This window comes from Cyanistes caeruleus, chromosome 4, assembly GCF_971803275.1.
Source record: "Cyanistes caeruleus chromosome 4, bCyaCae1.hap1.1, whole genome shotgun sequence".
Lineage (NCBI taxonomy): Eukaryota > Metazoa > Chordata > Aves > Passeriformes > Paridae > Cyanistes > Cyanistes caeruleus.
The window spans coordinates 46,542,298-46,566,667 of NC_141704.1; the positions used below are offsets into that span (position 1 = coordinate 46,542,298).

At 35.2% G+C, this 24,370-nt stretch overlaps 1 protein-coding gene across 2 annotated transcripts in view; it reads right to left on the reverse strand.

Moving 5' to 3' along the window:
• TBC1D15 (TBC1 domain family member 15) overlaps positions 1 to 24,370 on the reverse strand; it is a 35,608-nt gene that overhangs the window by 1,425 nt on the left and 9,813 nt on the right. For both annotated transcript variants that reach the window (XM_086884354.1, XM_023932192.2), the window contains exons 2-16: positions 23,235 to 23,333; positions 22,922 to 22,996; positions 22,052 to 22,190; positions 20,058 to 20,268; positions 15,919 to 16,018; positions 14,853 to 15,050; positions 13,253 to 13,381; positions 11,675 to 11,778; positions 11,307 to 11,401; positions 9,765 to 9,881; positions 6,817 to 6,917; positions 6,000 to 6,099; positions 5,552 to 5,649; positions 1,364 to 1,480; positions 635 to 721 (exon numbers count right to left, since the gene is read on the reverse strand). In XM_086884354.1, coding sequence (XP_086740480.1) covers positions 635 to 721; positions 1,364 to 1,480; positions 5,552 to 5,649; positions 6,000 to 6,099; positions 6,817 to 6,917; positions 9,765 to 9,881; positions 11,307 to 11,401; positions 11,675 to 11,778; positions 13,253 to 13,381; positions 14,853 to 15,050; positions 15,919 to 16,018; positions 20,058 to 20,268; positions 22,052 to 22,190; positions 22,922 to 22,996; positions 23,235 to 23,333 — 1,770 coding nt within the window. The remainder of the gene's footprint in view (positions 1 to 634; positions 722 to 1,363; positions 1,481 to 5,551; positions 5,650 to 5,999; positions 6,100 to 6,816; positions 6,918 to 9,764; positions 9,882 to 11,306; positions 11,402 to 11,674; positions 11,779 to 13,252; positions 13,382 to 14,852; positions 15,051 to 15,918; positions 16,019 to 20,057; positions 20,269 to 22,051; positions 22,191 to 22,921; positions 22,997 to 23,234; positions 23,334 to 24,370) is intronic.

Here is a 24,370-nt window from a genome sequence, read left to right on the forward strand (position 1 = left end):
CAGGGGAAATATTAAAAACCACTGTAATTAAATGCAAAGAGTTAACAACAAAGTCCTCTCTGTCCACGCAGCATTCCCAGTACTCATTCATCTGAGCATCTCTCTCAGCAATACTTATATTACAGTTACCATTTTCTGCAGGTGCTTTTCAAAAAGACAGTAAAGGGAACACACTCAGGAATCAATTCCTGGTTAACAATAGAATCTTCATTACAAAAGTAAAAGCCTAATCAACTATTACAATTACACTTAATGTTACTAAAATTAGTTTTATTGAGTGACCCACCAGTTTTTGCCTAGTAAGTCTGACATGCTTTCAATGTAATGCACCTTTCAACTAGTTTTTCTCAAGCACACCAAACATCAAATTTCTTGGAATGAGGTTACCTAGTGAGAGTCAAGAAACCACAACCAAAAAGCACAATTCATCTTTCCCCCAGTGAACAGTATTATTCTATAAAATCAATCACTCTTGCTTACAGACTTCTCAAACACAGGCATTGCACAGCACAGCTACACAACACGCTTCGCTGTACCTAGGCATTCAGTTATTTCACAAGTCATATATGAACACTTACAGCTAACTACATACTTTTACTGTCTATAAACATTCACAGTAGATAGATAATTTTACCTTGCAATTCATCATCTGCATAGAAATTGCTTCTGCTTTGCAGAGTATATATTCCACATCAATTTTCATAGACAGTTCATTGATATGCTAAAAATAGATTCACAAGACAAAGTGAGATAAATGGTAACTATGTTTTACCCAAAATTCACTAATACTGTACTGCACTGCTAATAAGTATCACATTATTAGCCTGCCCCTGAAGCTGTGAAATGCTAGACATAGTCTATAAGCTTTGAGAAATGGCTACTCAAAGATATAGTATGGAACAGCTGCCTTTCACCAGCATCCAAGGTCTGCAAGAGGAATCCATAGTACCTCTAAACATAACAAACTATCTGGTCCTCCTATGTACCTCTCCCCCAGCAGCTCACATTTTCAGCGACTATAAATTAGATCATAGAAGATAAAGCAAAAGTTAGTATTAAATATAATAAGCAGTCATCTGAGGGGAGAAGCATTTTTGATCTATTAATGATCTTATCACTAAACACAGACATCCAACAAACCATTTTGAAAGCCTGCAGAATAGACATTCAGTTGACATTTAACCCTTCAGAAGATGGTAGGCACCTTTCTCTCCCCCAACATAAACCACAATCATATTGCATTAACTCCAAAAAGTTAACTAATATTTTAATTTAATACCCAAAAGACAGCCCCATACCAGCCACTAGGAAGACAACTTCACTGCAGCCAAAACCAGCACAATAATGCATAAGAATTTGGTACCTTTAATATTTCATTAAAGCCATAGTGCTTGTCCATTATTTGCTGTTTTTCAGACTCTAGGATAGCACAACAAAGGAGAAGATGAAAATTCTGACAAGGCAATTCCGTCCACATGACCTGTTAAAACACAAAAATCCTACATTTGAAATTTGAAATCACTTAAGCTAACAATAAGCTGTTTTTGAAATCAACTAAGTATTCATAAAATTATTTGGAATTTTACTTTTGGCCCTTTATAGACAACAAGTCTGAGTCACCAAATGCTTATCTAGTTCTTAAGATATTGTCCACTGTAATGCTACAAAACTTCTTGAGGTTGTGGTCTTGTGAATGTGGGCTCTGCCTCAGCTCATGTGAAACAGAAGTAACTGAAGCTAACAAATTATTTGTGTGGCATAGAATATCTGCACTAAGTGTGAACTGGCAGAAGAGTATCATGCCCAGCAGCAGCTAAAAAGGCTCTAATGTTTATAAATATGTTGCTAAAGTTGTTCCCAGTCCCACCACCATGAGAACCCAAAGGCATGTATACGCAGGTTCTGGGGATGGGTGGGTATTCCTTTCTGACTGAAGACACATTGGCTTTTGGTCCCATGGAGGACACAATTAATCACTCTTAAATTCACTGGGACTCAAAATTGCAACCTCAGTACTAATACCCTATTTTAGTACATTTAGAAAAACCCTTAAAAAACTAGTATTTGAAAAGAACTTGTGTGGTGGGCAGAAAGCTGGAGAACAATTTTGCCAACAAAACAAGAAAGAAGCAAAAGTCTGCTTGCACAAATTGCCCTGACAGATAAAGGGTTTCAAGACAATTGATTTAGTCTCAAAAAAAGCAGGTAAGAAATCAGACTGCTGAAAATTTGTAACTTCATTAGCAAAAAACTTTTTTCATCATTATTGATGGAATTGAGCCTTATAGCTGAGCAAGAGCTCATACTTGAACTTCCATCACTAGTACATGTAACCTGTAAACAGAATTGCATAAATCCCAAAAGTATCTAAACCAAGTTCACCCAAAGTAAGGTGCAATTAATCTTAAATGTTTCAATTAAGACCCAGTTCAGAAATAAAATTTCACATCTTTTTCAGACAACCAATATTCTGTTAAACCATTCTCTCACTCGAGGAGAGAAACTGGAATGCAAGTAGGCTGATAAAAAATAACAATTGAATGAAAATGTCTATAATCTACCAAACACAGTCTGTCTACACACTATTATGTTCTTCTGCTCCTACTTCCTAAGAAGGACTTAGTGACAGTTGTGCATTGATTTGGTTCAACATCAAGTTGCTGAAAAAAAAATCCATGCATTTTGCTACCATTTTGGATAAACCTTACAAAGTGTGGAGCAGAGCATGCACTTAAGGTTACGTATGTAAATGCACAACAGCAGCATCAAAACATGCTGGAAGGATGGAAGAAAAAGCAGCATTTAAATTATAATTATGAAAGTAAAAATATAAAAATAAGGAACAGTAGCTATTTTTTTCTTTTTGCTTTCTGATACAGCTACAGAAGTAAAGACTCATATGTTCTAGAGCTACCTCAGCAGCCATGAATATTGGAACCAATGTATGTAAAGTAACTTATTCCCAAATTGTTCTAGCTGTATGTTACGCCAGTGGTACTAGAATAATACTGGAGCCAGGTGTGAGTTAGTTGCAATTTTGTTACAGAATTTTTATTCTGGGTTTCTTCTAAGTCACCCACTGTGCAAATGAAAGATTAAGAACTGGCGGGAATTATCAGGTGATATTGCTTGCATCTCCAGTTTCAAGGAGGGACTGAACTACTCTCAATTTTGGGCCAGCAAAGAAGTGGGTCAGTATCACAAAATCTGGGCTGTGTTTGAGAAGCACTGCAAAAACATGCTATAAGGAAACCCTTCCACAGCCAGAGCAGTTTAACCCACACACAAGAGGCATTACATGTAACATCGCCAATAACTGCACTCACATAAAGTGTCTCAGCTTATCCACACAAGCTGGAATGTCACCTCTCTATCACATGCAAGTCTGTCACACAGCAATGAAACAACCACGTATTTTCTACCACAATTTGATCATGGCTCGTGCTCAGGAAGTGCAAAGGCTGGGAGTTAGCCTCTGCTCCAGATGATGAGAACTGGTATCTCTCATTTCCAAGGTGAATGGAGATGGGAGAAACCAGACTAGTGAAGAATCTTTCTTTCCTTTTTTTGTGATAGAACACTGGAAGTCATGAAGCCAGTGGGAACAGAGAAAAAGTGTCTGATGCTAACTGAATGGTTCATATGAGTCAGCGGACAGAAACAGAGATCCACAAGGACCCTGAAATTAACAGATTAGACAGAAAAAAAAAAAAAAAAAAAGCCCCAGAAGTCCTGGAACCTAGGACTGGAATCTCAGATGGCACCTCTCTTTCATCCCATTCTATGCTCTGCAACTGAGTATGTCACAGTGTAATATTGCCTTCAAATGGATTCCCTCAATTCAAAAAACTGGAGGTTTTGCTCAGCCAAATACACAAAAAAGTATAAAAAAAGTAGTTAATTTCTCTATAAAGGGAAAAGGCCTCCTGTGCCTACAGCTTGCCTTTGTAAATCTCACTTCACTGATACCAATGGAGCTGCATGGCTATGCACTGGAGAAAAAACACTGAGGTAACACTGGTCTTCACATAAAAACATCAACATAATGCTTTAATTACTTTGTTTTAAGAAGGAAAACAAGATATTCCCTTTGCTATTCCATATATCCTAGCAAAGAAATTGAATACTTGTAGTAAACATACATTATGATGTGCTATAAGAAACCTGCAAGACTATCATATATCAACAGGTTTTCATTGTATTCCTAAGAGAGGAAAAAAAAATATACTTGAGAGAGAAATATAGTGTGTTTCTTTTCTGTATGTACACATATATATGCATTAAAGCAGAGGTGATAAAAACATGCCATCCTGGGACTATAAACTATAAATAAAAATACCGTTGTTATCAAATTAAGAAGAAAAATTAGTCCTTAAAAAATACTGAAAAGACAACATAATACTGGGGGGAAGAGATGAGTGCATCTCCCCTCTGAAATCATTGTCATTTATACCTTGGAACAAGAGAATTATTCTGGTTTTGTACATATTGGTTTCCTTATTTATGACTGTTATCCATAAACTCTTTTGTCCTCTGGTTGAAATACCACCTCAATACTCTATGATAGTAAATCCCACCAACTGATGATAAAAAAGCTAAAAAAGATTTACTTTGTAGACAGTTTTAAATACTGGTCCTGCTCTTTATGTGACTCCTTTTTCATTAGTGGAAAAAGTGAATAAAAGTATCAGCATTATTTTTCATCACACCAAAAACAACATTATTTTTCATTATAGTACAAACTTTATGCATCTCAGCCCTGTTCTTTTCATTACCCTTCTGTTCCTCAACACATATGATGTTATGTCCTAAAAAATACTCCCTCTGTTCATCTGAGCATTTATTCTGTTCTTCTGAGTTTTCAGTGAATATCGTGCCCCTGTTAAATGCATCTTAGAAAATAAACCTCTACTGTTGACACACTTCTCATTTTTCTCAGAACAAAAAATTAAAGACCAAAATATTAGTTAATCTTAATTATTCCATTTGATTCCAACATCATCTAAATCAAAGAAAGATCTTACTAACCCAGAATTATCAGAATATCAACATTCTGATGTTTTACATAATATTATTTGGCATCTCAAGTCCTTATCATCAAGATTAACTATTTTCTGACATCGTCCTCCTCACGGTTTTGGCTAACACAAACTACCCTGACAGTGCTTCATTCAACTTAACCTACAAAGAATCACCAATACCAAGGAATTAATCAAAAAAAAATACTCTTTTATCATGAGCTGTTTTCCATTAGCAGTTAACAAGTACTCTCCACTTACTATTTTTACTTAAGAGTCTCAGTTGAAGGCTTCTGTCCAAACCTTTCTGCAAAAGCCAATTTATCCAAACCAGCACTAGCACTTTTTCATTAACTTCACAAATTGTTTTTTAGGCTAAAAAGACATAAGAAATGTTCGCTTGTCCTCAGATCATTGTGCCAAATAATTTTTTTAAAACTTTATCAGAGTATTAAACAATTTGCAAAATGATCCATGCTTTTTGTTCTAAAGGCCAAAAACTGCTGAATTTGTATGTTGAAGTATTTCCTTACCTCCCAGAGTCGAAGAATATCTTGAAAACTAAATTCCCTTTTAAATCTGATAAGAAGCCACCGGAAGCAAAAATAAAGGTAGCCTGAGTCTTGAGATTCTAGGAATAAGAGTGACATTTCAGAAGCATTAGATTTGATTCAGAGAACAGGTGAAAAAAAAAAAAATAAACCCCACACTTTACAGGTACATGCTCACACCACTAATTTTTAAGATGGCAGGCCCTTTTTAGAATCAAAGGTATTTGCCAGAGTATGGTATATTTTTAGAATTGATAACAGGATGCCCCTGTTTCTTCCATAAGCATGGAGCTATTATTGAAGAATTTTAGGCATTATAAAGTTACAAGTCCTGTACTCATTAATATTGGAATTATATTTAAACTCTATAAGGTAAGGGAACAGAATGCAGGAAGCTGTTCCAGTTACTGTACATGAATAATACACCTACCTAAATAACTGCAAAATCCACTGTCTAGTAAACGAAGCAAATGACTCAGCTGAATTAGTTGTGTCTTCATACCCTGCATCTGTTCTTCAAAATTCTGATGCTGTATGGAATAAAACATTAGCACTGTCATTTTTATTAACTCAATTTTGATATTTGCAGCTATTTTAGACAAAGTTTTGTTATTTCAAGAGTGGTTCTCACCCTTTAGGTATTTAACACATGGATGTTTAACTATACTTCTATCTAATGAATGTCTGTCTTCTACTGAGAAGCTTAACTAAATGCAAATGCTAAATTAAAGCACTGAACTGTACTTCTATACTAACATTTTTGTATGTAATAAATGTTAGTTTAAATCTGCCTAAGCTCTGTACTTCAAAGCAGCATGACTGCACTCAAACAAAAAAACCCAGATTTTCTTTTACATTCACATCAGTCACACACTCTTTTGTCACATGCAAAAGTCATAATAGCTTCAGTTTGTAGGAAGTCTAAAGTGCATTTAACAAAAGCCAAAAGGCAGGTATACAATGAAATCATTATCCTGAACAAAATCCTGCTTAAGGACTCCTGATAAATACAAATTTGTCTGTTACAGTTACTTTGGAATTCTTAAGGAGCCAAATATGCCTGCATTGTACAGCAATACTATTGCAAACCCACCACAACCTCAATCAAAAAAAGCATATTGACTTCAAACATGAAATGACTGCTTTAAAAGAATTTTAAAAACCCAGTGAAATTTATAAAGTAAAATTAACCCTAAACACTATTTGTAGCTTATCTGTTTATGTGGGCCAAAAAAGCCTCATTTTACCATTTGATCCATGTATGACACAAAGCACCAAAAGGCATCTACTTCATTCTCCATAACATACAAGACAGGTGACAGCAAGTCGCTCATCCCCTGCACATAACCTTGACGGAGAAAAAGAGGGGGGAAAAAGAAAAAAAGAATTTCAGCTCAAAAGTTAAACAGTAATTTTTCAAGTGTGATGAATGACTGAGTGAAACAAATGTTAGCACATACAGATACTATAATTCTCCAATTCAACTACCAGTAAAGACAAATTTGTATTAATAGGCACCAACATCCAGCAGATCTGATAAGGTTTATCAGCCCTTTCTGCCAATCTAAAGAGAATACAAAGCAAACACATTGTTCTAGCAGCTTTTAAAATATGTACAAACTGAGTTTGTGCACAATAGATTTTTAGTAAAAATGTTCCTATTTAGAACTCAGGAGCATATATTGATATTTTTAAGATTAAGTCTATACCTTGCACCATCACAAATACAAACTTGTATATAATCTGTTTGTACTTGGTTATTTTCTTGTAGACGTTTAAAATTTTTGAATGTCTTCACACTTCCTCACCCACCCCCAAATGAAGAATTTCTTCTCAAATTCATTTAAAGAGATGTTGAACTGCAATTCCAGAAAAACACAGTGCAACAGTTCTTATGAAGAAAACTTTGCATTCTACACTTCTTTTTTTTTTTTCTGTCACTGAATATGCTTTAAAGATCCCTTTATTTAAGGAACTTGGGACTGTTCTGCTTGGACAATACTTTAAATACATCCAAGTCTAAGACCATCTGTATAACCAAGCAGACAACAACAAAGAATTCAACCTGTCAAAGTAAGAAAGGGAATTAATAGTAAAGTATTGCTTGCAAGAGGCACAAAAGCAACATGTATCTAGATCTGATTCAAGGATGTGCTCTTAAGTTTTGTGCCTAGAACTAGTAAATAAAGTTCACACCACCTAAAAAGTACTCACACACTTTCAAGAAAAGATTGAAATTTAACTGGAGAAGAAAATGCCCACTAAAGCATATAATTTTTACAAACAGCTGTAAAATTTTAGTTATATAAAAAACATTTTTTAAATTTTCACAGATTTTTAATGCTTCTTCCAGCTTTCTTGTTTGCAATTAATAGTCCAACAGTTTAAGTCCAACAGTTTAAGTAGAGTAAATGATTTTTACAGATAATTTTTCCTCTTCTTCTCAACTCTTCCAATTACCACTGATGCTAGTGTCAGCTTATCTATTGCCCAATTGTTGCTGACCTCCCTAAATAAGAGAACACAATTAATGTGTGTATCTGTCATCAGTGATTGGTTCAAGATAACATTTCTCAGTTGGTTTACTTTATTTCTCAATGATGCAACTGTAACTGTGTAACTAAACAAAAGGATTAGAGTCAATAACTGGAAATATGGAGCAGCTGTGAGAATAGAAATAGAATAAGTAACAGCAAACAGGTAAATAATTAAAAGGTCAAAAGAAAAAAAAATTAGTTTTCTTCCCCATAGATTTAATACTACAGCTAACTAAAAATAAATGCAAAGAAAATTCTGTCTGAGACAGTTTGAAAGTCTATTTAATAATAAAACCTATTTCATTAATGCAGACTTAAGGAATTAATTCAGAAAAATATTCTATTAACAGCTGTTCTGTTCCCTCCCCTATCTGGCAGTTTGTGGCATGATTCAGACCCCTCTAAAGCTGCTGTCAAAAGATTAAGAGGAGCACTGCACCAATGCGTAGAAGCCTTGGACAGTTACTATGTCAAATTTACTGTATTTCCATTATTCCTGCTTGCTTATAAAACAAAAGACTTATCTGGTGTGCACATTTAAGCCATCTCAACAATGTTTTTAACAGAGTGGGTGGTGAATCTGCTTTACTTTCATCTATAATGTCACTGTGCATTAATGAATGTTGAAACGTGGAAAGAGGTGAAACAGAGCTACATGTTTAAACCATCAATTTTAGTTTTCTCTTTTTTCAAGCCAAAGATCAAGACCCTCTTTCAGAGTGAATGAAAGCTGACGAGAACTAAAGCTCTGCAGCTTGTTTACTAGTGGTTAAAGATTTTACTTTTTGTTTACAAAAGCTGGCACGAATGGCTTTTAGAATCCCAAAACTTTTCTGGTACAGAATACCCAAAAAAACTCCAAAGTATACAACAGCCAAATGTCATGCCAGTGGTGGAGAGGGAACCAACTACAAGTATCTTTTTCCTCCCTCCCAAGACAATTAACAAGAAGCCAAGATTTAGCCATTACATTAACACTGAGATTAAACAAGATGTTTTATGTTCTTCCCTCCACAGCAGATGCATGCACTAAAATGTAATTTTTGACAGATTGCTAAGTGCACTTCTCAAGAACCAGCTTTTAAAATATTCACAAGAATATCATGTTTACAAACAGCTGGTTCAGCTTGCTGAGCTTTAATTACAGCAGTGGCAGCTGGATTATCATTTTTATTGATATTATCAGTCCTAAAAATATATGTAACACTCCAGGCTCCAAAGACCCAAACCCATTTAAAAGTCTGAAAAGCAAGCCTGCTTCAATTCTATTAAAAAAATTAATACAAAAAAACCTAAACCACAAAAGCTTAACCACACAAAAACCCCCGAAACAAAAACACCAGAAAAAACAAAGCCCCCCAGAACAAAAAGAACGAACCCCACAACAGTAGGTCTGTGGTGAAGACAAACTTCCACTTAATTCCCAATCCCACCAAAACTGATGAGTTCAGATGCCTAAGACAGGCATCAAATTGAAGAGAGAAAGAAAAACCGAAGGTATTTATCTACATTATTAAATACTACAAAATATTAAGTCTTTTGTAAAACATTTATAAAAAGCATTGTAATCAATACAAGCTCAATTATATCAATAGGAATTAGCAAAACTGTGTATCAGAAACCAAAGAAGCTTTTACATTCCGAGGGACACAACTTACCTAAGTCAAAATCATACATGCAATAGGTCATCAAAATATCATGAAGTAAAATCAGTCCTGGATTATCTTCGCCTTCATAGAACTTATTTGTTCGGTCTGTCCTGTTAACGTCTTTTTCTAAGAAAACAGTCCAGATATAAAAACTCTTTAAAAACCAGTCCTAAAAAGCCAGTATCAAATTAATTCAGAATGTCTAAGCTGATGATTTCTTCCTCAAACACTGTTGCAAAACTTTGAAGTGTCTGAGACAACTGCATTACTAAATGTCATTTCAAAATAAAGCATATTTTAAAATAAAGGAAATCCTTCCTATCTGCAATGAAAGGATTTGCTTATAAACATGTTTTAAAGCTTTCTGCCTTTTCTTTGATAATTAATTTTATGGAAAAAATCCTGATTGTAATTCAGAAAAAATGTTTTACACTTAAGAGGATTAAAAACAATTTTATGCAAGTTAACTCTACAATGCCATTTATAAATACTGACGCAACACAGCATAAGCCATGGTTGGAAAGTTCCCACCTGATCAGCTCAAAGACACTGTGAAGTTCCTAACAGCATTTTATAAAGACAGTGTAACAAGGTCCTGTAACTCATAGCAGATGAAACTGCTTCTTTCATCAGGCAGTTTTGATGCCTGAAACATATCAAGCACACAGCATACTCTTTAATAAGGTGAAATTCAAAACCAATGTATTATGAAGTTTTGCAAAATTTTGAATGCAGTGTGATAAAAGGAGTGTTTTGTAGTTCTGCATATATTTTACTACATAACCCTAATATTGCCACATACATTTCAAACGCTTAAAAACTAAAATATTTGTCTCAACAGTAACAAACAGCTGGACTTTTTTTAACTCGGAATATTTTTTTTCTGTTATCATTCTCTAAAAATGTAGTTTATTAATCTACCAAGACTAGACTACCTTGACCCTTTTAGCTTACATTTTGAATAACTGCTTGAAATAAGTTTAGTCTTTCTCTCAGAACAACAAAGAAATCTGGGCCTGTCTCCTGAAAAAATATTTAGAAATCCTAAATATTGGTGCCCAAATCTCACTACCAAAGAGAATTGAGGATACAAACTGCTAATACTCAACATATTTGATGAAACTTTTAGAAGTAGGAGTAAAACCCCTGAAGTCAGAATGCATATACACAAATTCCTATAAGAAATTATAAAATGTGAACAGACACATTTTCGCATTCTTATTGTATATCATTATTTTAACAACATTTCCAGTAAAAATACATTATGACATAACACAAAATGAAGAGTTTTTGTTATTAAATAAAGGTAATTTAAAAATCCAGCCAGTTTGTAACACCGATATGTTAAGTTCTGAGTTACTCTAGTTGAGAAAGTTTTAATATTAAGTATAAAACCAAGTTTAGACACCTCTGAAAAGAGCAACATTTCATTTTTAGTGCCTTTTCATGTAGGTGCCTCTTCATGCCTCTTCAAAAGGGTACTTTTTTCAATTTCATCTAAACTTTTAAAAGCGTGTGTGCAGTTAGGTACGTCTCTAAATGTGAATTCACCTATAAGGCTGCGGTAATCTCTTAATCTTGAATTTCGCTTTTCCTGTTCCTCACTGACAGATTTCCACTGCAGTTTCATCCTGAAATATTCATCCCTGAAGAAGAAAGACAATTTTGAAACCAAACATTCACATTCTTTTTTCTTTTTTTTTTAATTTAAGCATTCATTCATCCCATCTATTCTTTGAGATAGAGTAACAATACCCTCTTTGTGTAATGTCTTTAGTATAAAATTTTTAAGAAAATGTCACATATTCTTGCATTCAACAATTTTAGCAAGTGTACTTCAAAAGACTTTCTACATCACTGTCTTAACAAAAGATGCAGCTTTTAAATTTCTTTTGTAAGAAAAAAGATACCGTACTCACGTTTTCCTTTTTTGCAGACTTGCTCTCTCTTCTTTAGTGCTATTCCAAGGAAAATACCCCAAAAGAAATTTCCAGGCCTCTTTTCTTAAAGTATGGCAGAGACCCTAGGGAAAAATGGATATGTAGTGTCAACAAAAATATTTCCATAATGAGAGGAAACATTCCTAGGTTGATACAACACTTCTCAAAGTAGCAACTTCAAGTCAGTTTCTTTTTACATTGTAGCCACGTCTCATATGTTAACTAGGTATCATACTCGGTTGAAACAGGAGGAACCAAGTATGATTAACAGAAAACTGTAGAAGCACTGGATTCACACTTCAGTAAAAAAAGAAACTTTAGAAAATAATTTTCTTTCTATATTTTTGCTTCACTGCTAAAAATAAAAACCTTACAGGCACAGCAGACTTTAAGAAGCAAAGAAAAGTACCTTTAAAATGTATGTATATAAATATAATGCTGCTTCTGGTTACAATTGCCAAACTTCTGGTCTTGTCACAAAGTGATCTTGACAACTAGTCTTCCAGTTACTTGCTTTTTCTAAACAAACATTTTAATCTCACAAGGCATGGCCCACCTTCAATGAACCTTTCAGTCAAAAATACTAGTGTCCACTCAAGAAGCCTACTTGTCAGAAATCTAAGTAATGTTCAACATTTTTAGATAACAAAAATGTATGGAGCTGAATCATATCCTCTCATCAAGAGAGCTTCTTGCAACTCCTGCAGTACAGTCATATGAATAAGGAACTTTTGCTATCCCCACTTTGGGGGTCTTGAGTCATAAATAAAAGAGAGCACTCACTCTCCTGCCAGTGGGCAGAGATGACAGGAAAGTGGGCTACAGGAACCAAAGTTTTGTAGTAATTCTCATGATTGTGGAAAGGTCCTTAATTGGGCACATGGGGCACATGAATATTAAAGAACAGTGTTCTCATTCTCTACTTCTGCTTGCAAATATGCATCAGCAGGCACACAATGAATGCATTAAGGCAGCTGGATTCCCACAAAAATATAGAAATACTGAAGTAACATTAGGTAGAAAAGCTATGGGACACAATTAGTTTTCAAAATATCCATCACTGAGACTAAATTCACAACATATCACAAAACCTCTCAGTTAAACTAAAAATACCAGCTGAAGTGTTTAGCACTGTTCTGATGAGGGTCTAATTCTAGCAAACTGCTGGGTAAAACCAGAAGCTCTTGCTGGAGAAGGGTAAGAGAAAAGAATAAACCAAATATCTACCCTAACATTGAAACACTGGTCTTTTTCTGAAAGTCATTTTCCTTTGTTATATCACTTAAGCTTCTGTCTTTTCAAGTCATTTCCTTTAGCCAGCCACAAGAAGATCTCTCTCCTTGCAGAGCACTTCACACAGCTGCAAGACTGCTGAGGTATTTGACTGGCATGAAACCATGCTTTATGAAGTGTCTCAATAATGACTGTCCAGGTTATGCTCAAAGTTCTGCATGAAACATTACAAGTGTAATGAAAGAAGCATAGCCACAGTTTGGGAAGGAAAGTAAAAGCCAGAATCAAGCCATAGGTCTTGCTGAATTTAGAAAAACTAGTTACCCCTTTGAATATCAGTCGCTTTATGTAGTCAACATCTAAAATTCTTCCTTCAGAGTCCATATTCTTGGCCCATTCTTCAGCTGACACAGGCTCTCTTCTGCTGACTTCAGGCTGTTTCCCTAGGTCGATCTGAAACACACACAAAGGCATTATATGTGAATCCCAATGAAGAACTTCAGTAGCTGCCAACAACTGCACAAATGATACTAAGCTTGCCAATTTCTTATATTCAGTGCAATTACACTTCCACATGCACATACCTCAGTCAGCAACTCTAAGGATCTAAGGTTGCACCCACATGAGCAAGCAGTGTGGGCCAACACAAGCAGATCTTTAGAGTAAGACTCTTGTGCTGAGGACCTGAAATATGTTAATATTTCAGATTTTGGAGAATGTACGTGTGTTTTAAATAACCTTCTAACTCCACGAATGCCTCTGAGCTAGCTTCCCATAAACTAACGCAACACAGCAAACAAGGACAATCAGGAGCTTCACTTGAAAAACACATTCCTGATACACATGCATGCATCTTACAAGAGAACTGAAAATCTTGGGTTTGGAGATGCTATCCCTACACAGACTGCACAATGTAACAGGAAAGATTGGGTTTTGTGCACAGCCTCTTAAAAAACCCAAGGATGAATGTACTTTCAGAATTTATAACACCCATCAAAAGTTCCAGTTTGTGCTTAGTCTCTCAGTTCCTAAATTGCATGTCTAAGTACAGGAGAATTCAGCAGAAAGTAAATTCTTACTTCCTAAAAATATTTTTATGATAGCAACCCCCAAACCAATTTGTGTTTTAACTCTTTAGAAGTCCAAGGCATTTGTCAGATTAAGACATATAGGTCAGTGTTATTTTCCATATATAGCATTTGTTATATTTTTTCTCACTGATAAATTAATTAAGTGCTAGGAAGCAACTTCTTAGAATTACATAGTTCATACAGCTACTGCTAAGATATTAACACTAGCCTGAACTCAAAAAATGCCCCATATAAAACAGTTTAGTATTTTAAAAATATGTAAGCTGTTTAAATAATAATCACAAGCATCTAAAAATAAACCTTTTCCACATATCTATAGAGACTCCAACAGGTGTCCACAGTGATTCATGAACCAATTATAAATTCATTCTAGCTTTGGTTCAAATCATACATAAATCTGTAACTTATACACCCTAGACATTAATTATCCATTATTGAGTATTTTTAATCTCAAAAGAAACTGAAATGTTAGCAGAGATTATCCAAGAAAGTTGGTTTTTAGCCTGCATTCTCCAATTTTACTTAATGTAGCTCTAATTGACCTCAGAGGAAACACTGAACATAAAATCGTTCACCTTTTAAGGTAGTGCCTCTAACATAACTACAGTCACCATTTCATTAACTACAAACTTCCTTTCAAAAGAAACTCACATTTGCATGCATAAAAGTGACATATTCGAAAGTAACTGATTATGATCTTAACTCTTGAGAATAGTAATATGCCACAAAAATTTTATAAACAGTAGAACTCATCATGCTTCAAGTCCTACCATTCTTTTAAAGGAGTGCATAAAAACAATCAATGCATCTGTATCATTAATTTAGAGACTCACTCGTGTAATGACTTCAAATCCTGGTTCTTCCTGCTGATTTATCTTCAGCCCTGGAATGGTATCATTGAGAAAGTCTGCCATTTCTGACGGTGGTCGCCTCTGATTTGATGGATCACTTGAACGTAAACTACCAACAATATAGTTGGTGACTTTGGAAAATTTTCCCATTGTTACTACGTATGGATCTTTCTTCCATTTCTGTTGTAACAAGGAAAACAAGCAAAACACAAACATTTGTGTTTATAATATATTTTTAACATCTATATATGTAACTATTTGTCATTCCTGTACTCAAAGCAATGCATCAGGAAAAGTACCATAGGTCTCAAAATTATTTAAGTTTCATGTATTGGCAGTAAGTAATACAGAACAATCATCACATGATTAAAAAATGTATCTTAAGTATGAAGATAATACTGCTAACTGATTTGAAAGATTGGGTAGCAATGTTCTCAGTAAGCCAGACCTATGCACAGAAGTGGATCAGATCCACTGTTTGCTATCCAGTGGCTCCTGGCATGAAACAGATATCTTACACCCAGCTTCCCCGCCCTCACAGAGAAAACAGTCTGAACCATCACGTACTCTCCTATGAATTCCGTGCAATTCTTGATTTGACAACTAAACACAGAAACTAATGTAATTAATTCATGAATATTTTATTTAATTAAACACATCAGTGGATCAGCCCTCTGGCCTCATTCAAGTCACTCACATTTTGCTACTGACTTTCACAAGTCCATAAGCTCCACGAATGACAAGCAGTTGTAGTATTAAAAAACCCCATATTTTTATCCAATACTGCCCTCTTTGCTGCTGTATTTCCATTCCATAGAAAATAACTTAAAATTAAGTGCACTTTCTACAGTAAGCATGTGGTTGGTTTAAGATACAGTCAATACTTCTACGATGGCATTTTACTTGGCAATAATTAACAACAATGTCATAAATGGCATTATTGTTTCTACAATGGTAAAATCACTACTCAGCAAATATTCCTGTGACATGGTAGGGTGTAATTGTTAATACATTTCTTCAAAATAAAAAATCTGAAGATAATACATACTTGTAATAAGCCATATGATGGTTCATCAAAGAGATTTTCAAAAGACTGAGACAGAGACTTCTGAGTCTTCACAAGAAGAACCCGTTCATCATGTGGAGATCTGCAATAAAATTAAAAAAGGGCGTCTGGGTATGACTGGTTTTTTCTGTAAAGTTTTCAGAACATTTACTGTTTTTTTGAAGTCACCTTTCAGGTTTTGTGCAAAAAATAAAAGATTTGATGCAAGATCGTTCTTTTGGCGGAAATTAACCAACTAATGCTACATAAAACAGGACCTTCAGTTTTCAAAAGATTAGTTATTTCCATATTAATTCTGAATTGTACTGTTCCATTCCCTAAAAAATTAAGCTTTAGAAAATTTTTTCAGAAATTAGTCTGGAAGATAACTCCATTTACATGTAGGTGACAAAAACTACCTTCAAGTACAGTCTTCTGGTGTTGACAATGGACAAAACAATGTGATAGAGGAAATGTAGTATGACAGCCTCAACACAGTATATACTGAAACTCTCTTAACATAATAGAGGAAGTGAAAAAAACCTATGTCACCCATACAATTAAGGAATTCCTTCTACCAATTGGTAAATCTTGCATTATGGAACCCTGTAAAACATTACATTATGGAATACAAACTGATTTTCAATGTATGAAAGCACATCGACAAATTTCTAACCAATAGTACTACAACAGATCCTGTCAGAATAATTCTAAGATTCATACTGATAGGAGCTTAAAAGACAACAGAACCACTGTACTGTGAAACAGAACCATCCCAGTACAGCCCTGCAAGTATATTCTGTAGACTCCAAAAGCTTAAAAAACGCAAACGTGATTTGGCCTAACTCACTGCATTTGTACACTCCTGCTCAATACATTTACTACTCAACAGGGCTCCAAAGGCACATGAGAGTAGTGACAACAAAGGCAGTGAAATCATGCTGCCCCTAGTAATGAATCTGTTCTTTTGCTTTTATACCTACTCCCCGTGCAACATCCCACTTTGTCCACCTCTTCAGCACAGGCACCCTATTACTTCCTTAAGCAGCTGCTGAATCACCAATTTACTGCTCAGTAGGTGACAGAAGAGAGAACAGCTCAGAAAGCAGGCTAACATTCAAGCCTCAGAGTTCGTATCCAGGCAGGAGAAAGCCAAGCACTTTGCTATCCGACCCTAGTCCATTACACAGACCTACATTTATAAAATACTTCTCTATTGCTCTCTCACAAAGTTTAAATCCACTATTTCTAGTCTTCAAAAGAAAAATTAGTTTTCTTTTTATTAGCACCTGCATCATCTACCATGTTATTAAAGTCAAAGATAAGAACTTTAATAAGCCTTATCTCTTTCCCATTCCAACAGGACAGGACACTGTAAACACTGACGGATATGAAATGCAACAACAGATCTTCTTTTGAGACAGCCAGACGTCACAGTCATAGTTCTGAGGCAGCAACAGTTAATGAAGCTCAAATGACTTTTTCTAAAGAGCAGCACAGGGGCAAAGTCTGAGTCATGCAGTATGTTTTCCTTAACTAAAAGAATTAAAACTTTGTACCATATCTCCCTTTTAATTACACACACTTCCGGCACAGTCAGGCAGCCATCAACACCTACTTAGATAATGTTCAAAAATTTGTGAGCTATACACTTTCTCAAACTTCCTCACAGTCCTGCGACTTAGAAAGTGTCATTTGTCCACATGGTATTTTCTCAATGTTAGACTGGTGCAATTGAACTAGAAGGCACATAATCCTTAGGGCAACAAATTACAGCTATTCTGTATGACTTTGGCTGCTTCATGCTGATTTCAGCAATGACATGATACTGTATAAAGAATGGTGTTAGAAAAGAACGAAATCTATTGAGGTAATAGGAGCATAAGAAAATACCTATAACATAAAGATAATATATAGATAAGCTAAAATTTCTGCTTTAATATCAATATCCCATGTTTCATAAAACACAAGTTGGGACAATGAGTAATTATACTGACAAATATTTGCTTGTGGCATCCAAACTGCTGAGTAAACATCTTTTCCAAAATGAGGTTGTGAGCTGAGATACATTATGTACTAAAGAATGAACAACCATTAGGAAACAACAGAAACATACAGATTGACTGTCATTTCCATAACTTGGATGGCCTATTTGTTCTTTTCTCTTTCCTTAGAAAAAAATAATTGTCATAATTCATGACTAGACAACAGAAGAGAATTTGGTGACAGAAGAGACTTTCACTGAATAAGAAAACTAAAACTGGAAGTTCCTGCTCAGGTCAATGCTTAAGGTCATCCAGATTGAATTTCCATAGCTGTCACTGCTTTTTTTGCTTTAAAGTTCCTGAAGTATCTGCTTTTGCATTCATTAATGCTTACAACAGTTCAAAGTGGCAGTACCAAGCAGCACAGCACATCACCTCAAGTTTTGCTGTATTATCCTAGAAATCACTTAGAAAATTTCAAATATGTTGCTGCAGTCCACAGGCAACAAATTACACAGATCTAAGACTTTCACCATATAACTCAGTTATATGAGTTATATAACTCAAGATATAACTGTGACTCACCATAGAACACAGATCTTTTTCCAGTGTGTTTGCTATCAGTTGCTCCCAAAACCTGCCCCAGCTTACCAGCAGCTCGTCAGATGGTATCCACAAATAAGCAAACACAGCAGTATGCTCAAAAAGGAACAGTTTCCTTGGGGAAAAAAGAAGGGCGGGAGGGAGGGAGGGAAGGAAGGAGGGAGATGGCAGGACAACAATGTTTCCCTATGCCTGAAGAGCCTGGGAAACTATGAAACAAAATTCAGAGGTGCTTAAGGAAGGGAACCTAGAGAAAAAAACTCTCAGGATTTAAGATTAAGCTGTCATTCAGGATTTTCTAATCTACAACTGTACAGAGAATATTCCTATTTACAAGTTCATCTTTTCCCCCCTATTAGCCTCTCCTTTGGTCTTCCTAACTTTTTCCTTTACAAAGCTCACATACAATGCTACAGCCAGTACCATTCCACAAACTGGACACACTGACCATGCTACCTTCTCCAAGAAATTGAAAACTTCTGATTATCCCAAACCCTGACACCATGTTGTGAAACTGTCAAAGCCTTTCACAAATCAGTTCAATAAATATACACCACTCACGTCCTACTGACTTTTCTCCAGCAAAATTTTCCTCAGTATTTCTCAGCATCAGCCTGCCCTACTTGTGGAAGGCATGTCTGACCTCAGTGATGCTACCAATGTAACAAGAGCCCGCTGTAAGGATTCCTACAGCCATTTCCCTATCCACCTTCAAATCTGTCATCAGACTACTGTGTTGCAAGTGACAATAGCAGAACACTTTTGAAAACATATTACACTGATATTACAGTTGTTGCAAGTATACATGTCACATCACATTTATTTCTTCATATTCTATCTAACCTTGTTTATCTGTTGGCTTCTTAAATTATACTTATGCCTACATGGTGAGAGATGAAAATTTTACTTTATTTTGCACTTATGCCATGCTGATCAAAAAGGTTTTTATCCTGGTAAAACTCTTGGAGGTAACACAACTCCAAAGTATTTAACAGAATGATAGGGTCTTAAATATATTCACACTCAGAAAGTTGATTTGTGCAGTAAAGATGAAGAGTGAAACACTGACCAGGCAAGAAATTACAGAGGAACAGAACTGTGGGGGAAAATATTTATATACCAATTTATTTAGTTGTCAGTACTATAAATTACCTTGCACACTCACGTAAGTACTGATGCAAATTTTTCACAAAGGAGACAATCTCAAATTGTAACAAATTATCCCATTTTATAGAAGTAGCTCATGAAGGAGTAAACTTTCACACAGCATGTTCATAAGAAGCTTCTGCACCCACTAGAGGGAGCAACTGAGGCATCTGAAGCTAATAACACTTAAGACTCTAAAATACTTCGTAAATCAATCCAAGTTCTAAACTTCAGTTTACATTCCAAATGCCTATGTGAAACCACAGTTTCAGTCACTTTAAAAACTATTTCTACTAATAAAAAAAGGAAGAGAATAACAATCAGGAAGTATTAATCTGAAATTCATTACATGATTTAAGTAAACCAGTCATCTGCATTTTACAGAACTAAGAGCTGTCTGATACTTACTCACTCAGTGCAACATGCTTTTCAATACATTTAATCAATGGTTTGCTATCTCCATGATGAAAGTGAAGAGCTGGAAGCTTCACATCATCCTTCAGACAGAATACCAAATAAGACCATCCCATGCCTTCTTTGTTTTGTTTGATTGATTTCAGATCTGTCAAACTGAACAGGAACGACCACTTGCTTTCTCCGTTTGCATGAGTTGCAGCATCTTAAAAACAAAATTAGCACATTATTTCAGTTTGACTTTCAGTGCTAGCAATTATAAATACATTATATCTGTCACTGCTCCTAAAAAACAAAACAAACACCAGCATTGGTTCTAATAATAAAACACGCACTCTAAGTGCTATTTCTGGATTTCTCTTTGAGCCTCCTTGTCTTCTACGGACTTGTAGAACAGCCAGCAAGTCCATCAGGCTACTCCCCTAAAACTGTACCTATGGTTTATAGGAAAAGGTTTTTCACTCAGTGGATCCTGGGCACGGGAACAGGCTCCCAGGGAAGGGGTCATGGCACTAAGTTTAACAAGAGTTCAAGAAGCATTTGGACAACACTCTCAAGATATACAGTGTGATTCCTGCAGTTGTCCTGCACAGGGCCAAGAGTTGGACTTCAATGATTTCTGTGGATCACCTGCAACTCAAGATACTCTGTGATCCTACAGCAGATGTGATCTAGCAGTTAAATGTCCATCTGCTGTACCCAATTCCAGCAGCAAGATAAATCCAACCTGCACCTCCCCCAGATAGTGCTACTTACTCAAAACAAACATGATATGCACTACAATCCTGTAACCTGTATATTAAGGCTGCTACCAAAATAATGGCAAAGGAATTGGAAATATCTCCCTTACCCCTTCCTCCTGTAGTGTGCAAGCTTGTATACATGCTGTGCAAGACTGTATATATTCAAGGAGAAGGGATGAAAGTGTACTTTACCAGAGGACAGGTAAAGTAAAACTTACCAGCATGTCTAAAAGAATTTGAGACATCCCCTGGCCTGCTCCCACCAAATTACAGCAATTGGAAATAAGCATGAGGTGGCAAAGAGCAAAATCCAAGTCTGTAGTGCTCAGTGACACATACTACGGACGAAGACATGCTCACTGACTGGAGATAAAAATTCAGTACAAACTAGTGATGTGATAAACCATATTCACCCAACAGAGATGCTGTGTGTGTCCATGTAAAAGCCAAGGACTGTGCTTTACTCAAAAACATTCATAATCTGACATCCAAACCCTGTATGTACATGACAGACATGACATTTAAAACCATTATAAAGACGGTAAAACAAGCACAATAGTCCCCAGTAACAGACTGTGAAATAATACATGGAAAGCAAGTATTATTGAAGAAAAAAACACTATGTGAGAATGTAAGAAAAAAAGATTACTTGAGAATCACTGTTCTTTTGCCACAACTCATTTTTCAACATCTCTAACATACACAAAAATGGTATAGCTATAGAATTATTTTGCCCAAGTAAAATGACCATATAAAAGACCCATGTATGCCATAAATGTACATTCCACCTCCCCCTGCTTCTGCAGTATGGAAATGCATTTGAGTAGTAAACTACTTATTTTTCCATTTTCATTCCTAACATGAAACCAAGTTTGAATTCCATTTGTTTTAAAGAATGCAAGCCCAGTGCAGCAAAAACTGCTACTACATCTAATGATGAGGCAAGAAGTTAGATTTAATGCTCATTTTCAATACAATTCTCTATCAATTTAAAGAAAAAAAATAGAGGCAGATGACAGCCATTCCATTTGCGAATTGTTTTCCACAATCAGAAATTCACCTGCTACCACAAATGAATCCCAGCTTTTCAAGTCCTAATAAATTCCATTTTACTGTACCTAAAAGGCAATTCTTCAATTACAAGATACCATCATGGAAGAAAACCAAAACACCCTACACATAAAAAAGCCCTCCACTTTTTTTTTTTTTTTTTTTTTTTTTTTTTTTTTTTTTTTTATTAAGTACCTCCATTTGAATGAGGTTTCTTCTTAAAAGAGACTGTGGTGACCATGTCCCATTCTGCTTCATAACTACTTGGACGGTCTGCTCCTCGGGAACATTTTTCTTTTGGAGTTTGAGTCCACTCCACAACAGAACTAGAATCCTGAGAAAAACAACAAAAGCAATATCAAAAAACACAAGGCATAAAAGTTGACCTGGTTCCTCAGATTCAACATGAAGAATCAGCATCTTTATTTCGTAGATTAAAAGAAAATGTACTGAAATTCTCAGAAACATGATATAGATCAACACAGGAAATCTGGACTTAAGGCTAAAACTGTGTGGTTTTACTTAGTAAATTCCAAAATCCTAAAATATCCTTGCCTCTCTTGCAGACTCTATGAACATAAAAAACTATTCATTTAAGTGTAAAACTTGATTTTTTTTTTTTTTATTTAGTCACATCCTCTTAATACTGCTTAAATATCACTGCATCTTGGAACCCCCAGAGACTTCTATTTTTATTTTGCATTAGAACAGCACCTCTCACTTTCATGTCTAACTATGAAGAGTGAATCACCAAACTAGAAAACACTAGATGCAGGAGGACTAGTGACTGTGATATACTTGTACTCATTTGGTCTTTACTATTTATAGTTAGTCCCCTACTATTTTATTTGTGAACCAAGTACAAACTAAATACAGTCAACCTACACATGTATTCTAATAATTTCAACTGAGCTGCAGTCTGCAAATAAGATTCCCACATACAGCTATTAATACCAATAATAAATGAATTTTGCTTCCAGTTATAGGATCACCTACGCATTAGTTAACACAAAATAAAATCTCTAGAGAAACATAATGAAGAACACTGATAACTAACAAACAAACCTTTCCAGCACAGAGAATATTAGAAGTATCCAAAGTCTCATCCAATGGTCTCCAGTCTACTACCACTTCATTTTCCTATAATAAGATCACAAAAAATTCAACACTACACAGCAAAGTACCTATTGCCATATAGTCATGGTGTGATTTTGTTAAAACTTACATATACATATAAATGATGACTATGTCAAACACAATGTGATGTTTGCTCATTTACAAAATCCTACACTTTAAAAAGGCATTTAAGGTTTGCCAAACTTGTTACATGCTTTACCAACAAATACACAAAATTTCTGTAACTGTATTATGCACATACCTTTTCTAAGACACGCAGTGTTCCTGCTATTAAGCTGTCTTGGTCATCATTTTTGCCACAGGAGGAGTGAATGAAAACTCCTTCTTGCTCATATACAACCTATAACAAAATGGGAAATGAAATTTAAAAAACCAAGATTTTAAAATCATTAAAATTGTTTCACCCTTATGCTATTCATTATCATTTTGACTCGCCTACAGAAGTTTAAATAAACATCTCTGTCTTGCTAGGGATTTTGTTACAAAGAGTCCAAGATCTGAGTCTTTCACTTACCTAAATCAAGAAACAATAGAAAACAGAACTTGTCAAATTTATCCTCTAAGCAACATACTGACTACTACTACGTAATCAGAACACCACACTAAAATGCATTCAATAGCTAGTACTTTTTAAATCAGCAGGCACAGGTTCAATGGAAGTCCTATATAGCTTTTAAAATATTAAAAGGCTTTCTTACATAGTCTGCCTTTCTGACACCTGCCATTAAGCACATTGAAATTATAAAACTAATTTAAATTTAAAATGGACTAAACAGTGTAGAAAGATGAACTCCAGAGAAATAAATAACTGCACCCTGAAATTAAATGCCTGTTCCTACAGTCACGGTCAGCGGCAAAGATTTGATCTGAAAGGTAGAATACGTAACAGTTGGATAAGAAAGGCTTGTAGGAGTGCACACAGCCCACATAACTTTTGCATTTAAGCATTTGCAAAACTCTTCACAGTATTCTGATCATGCTCTTAAAAATACAGAAAATCAGAGAACCCTTGGCTGTCAAAATTTAGCAGGCTTTTCAAAGCCACATACACATAAAGCTCTATAAATACTGTAAATGGGTCCTATTTTACACAGCTCTAAAAGTGAAAAGTGAAATAAAGCAAATAGTAACAGTAATTGTTTCAGAACCATTTTCATTTTCACACCAAGCTGCAAACACTGCCTTCAAAAACTATTTTTAAAGACAAAAAAGCCTAGAAATTTTTAACTAATCAGAGACAGTGTATTTCTTTGGTTCTAAAATATCAGGAGCTATTTTTCTCATTTGTTAGCTTTTTAAAATCATTACATTTGCAGTCAGGGCAGTAAACTAAAAGGTTAGGTGTGTAAGCTTAACTGGCCAGATGAGAAAACATGG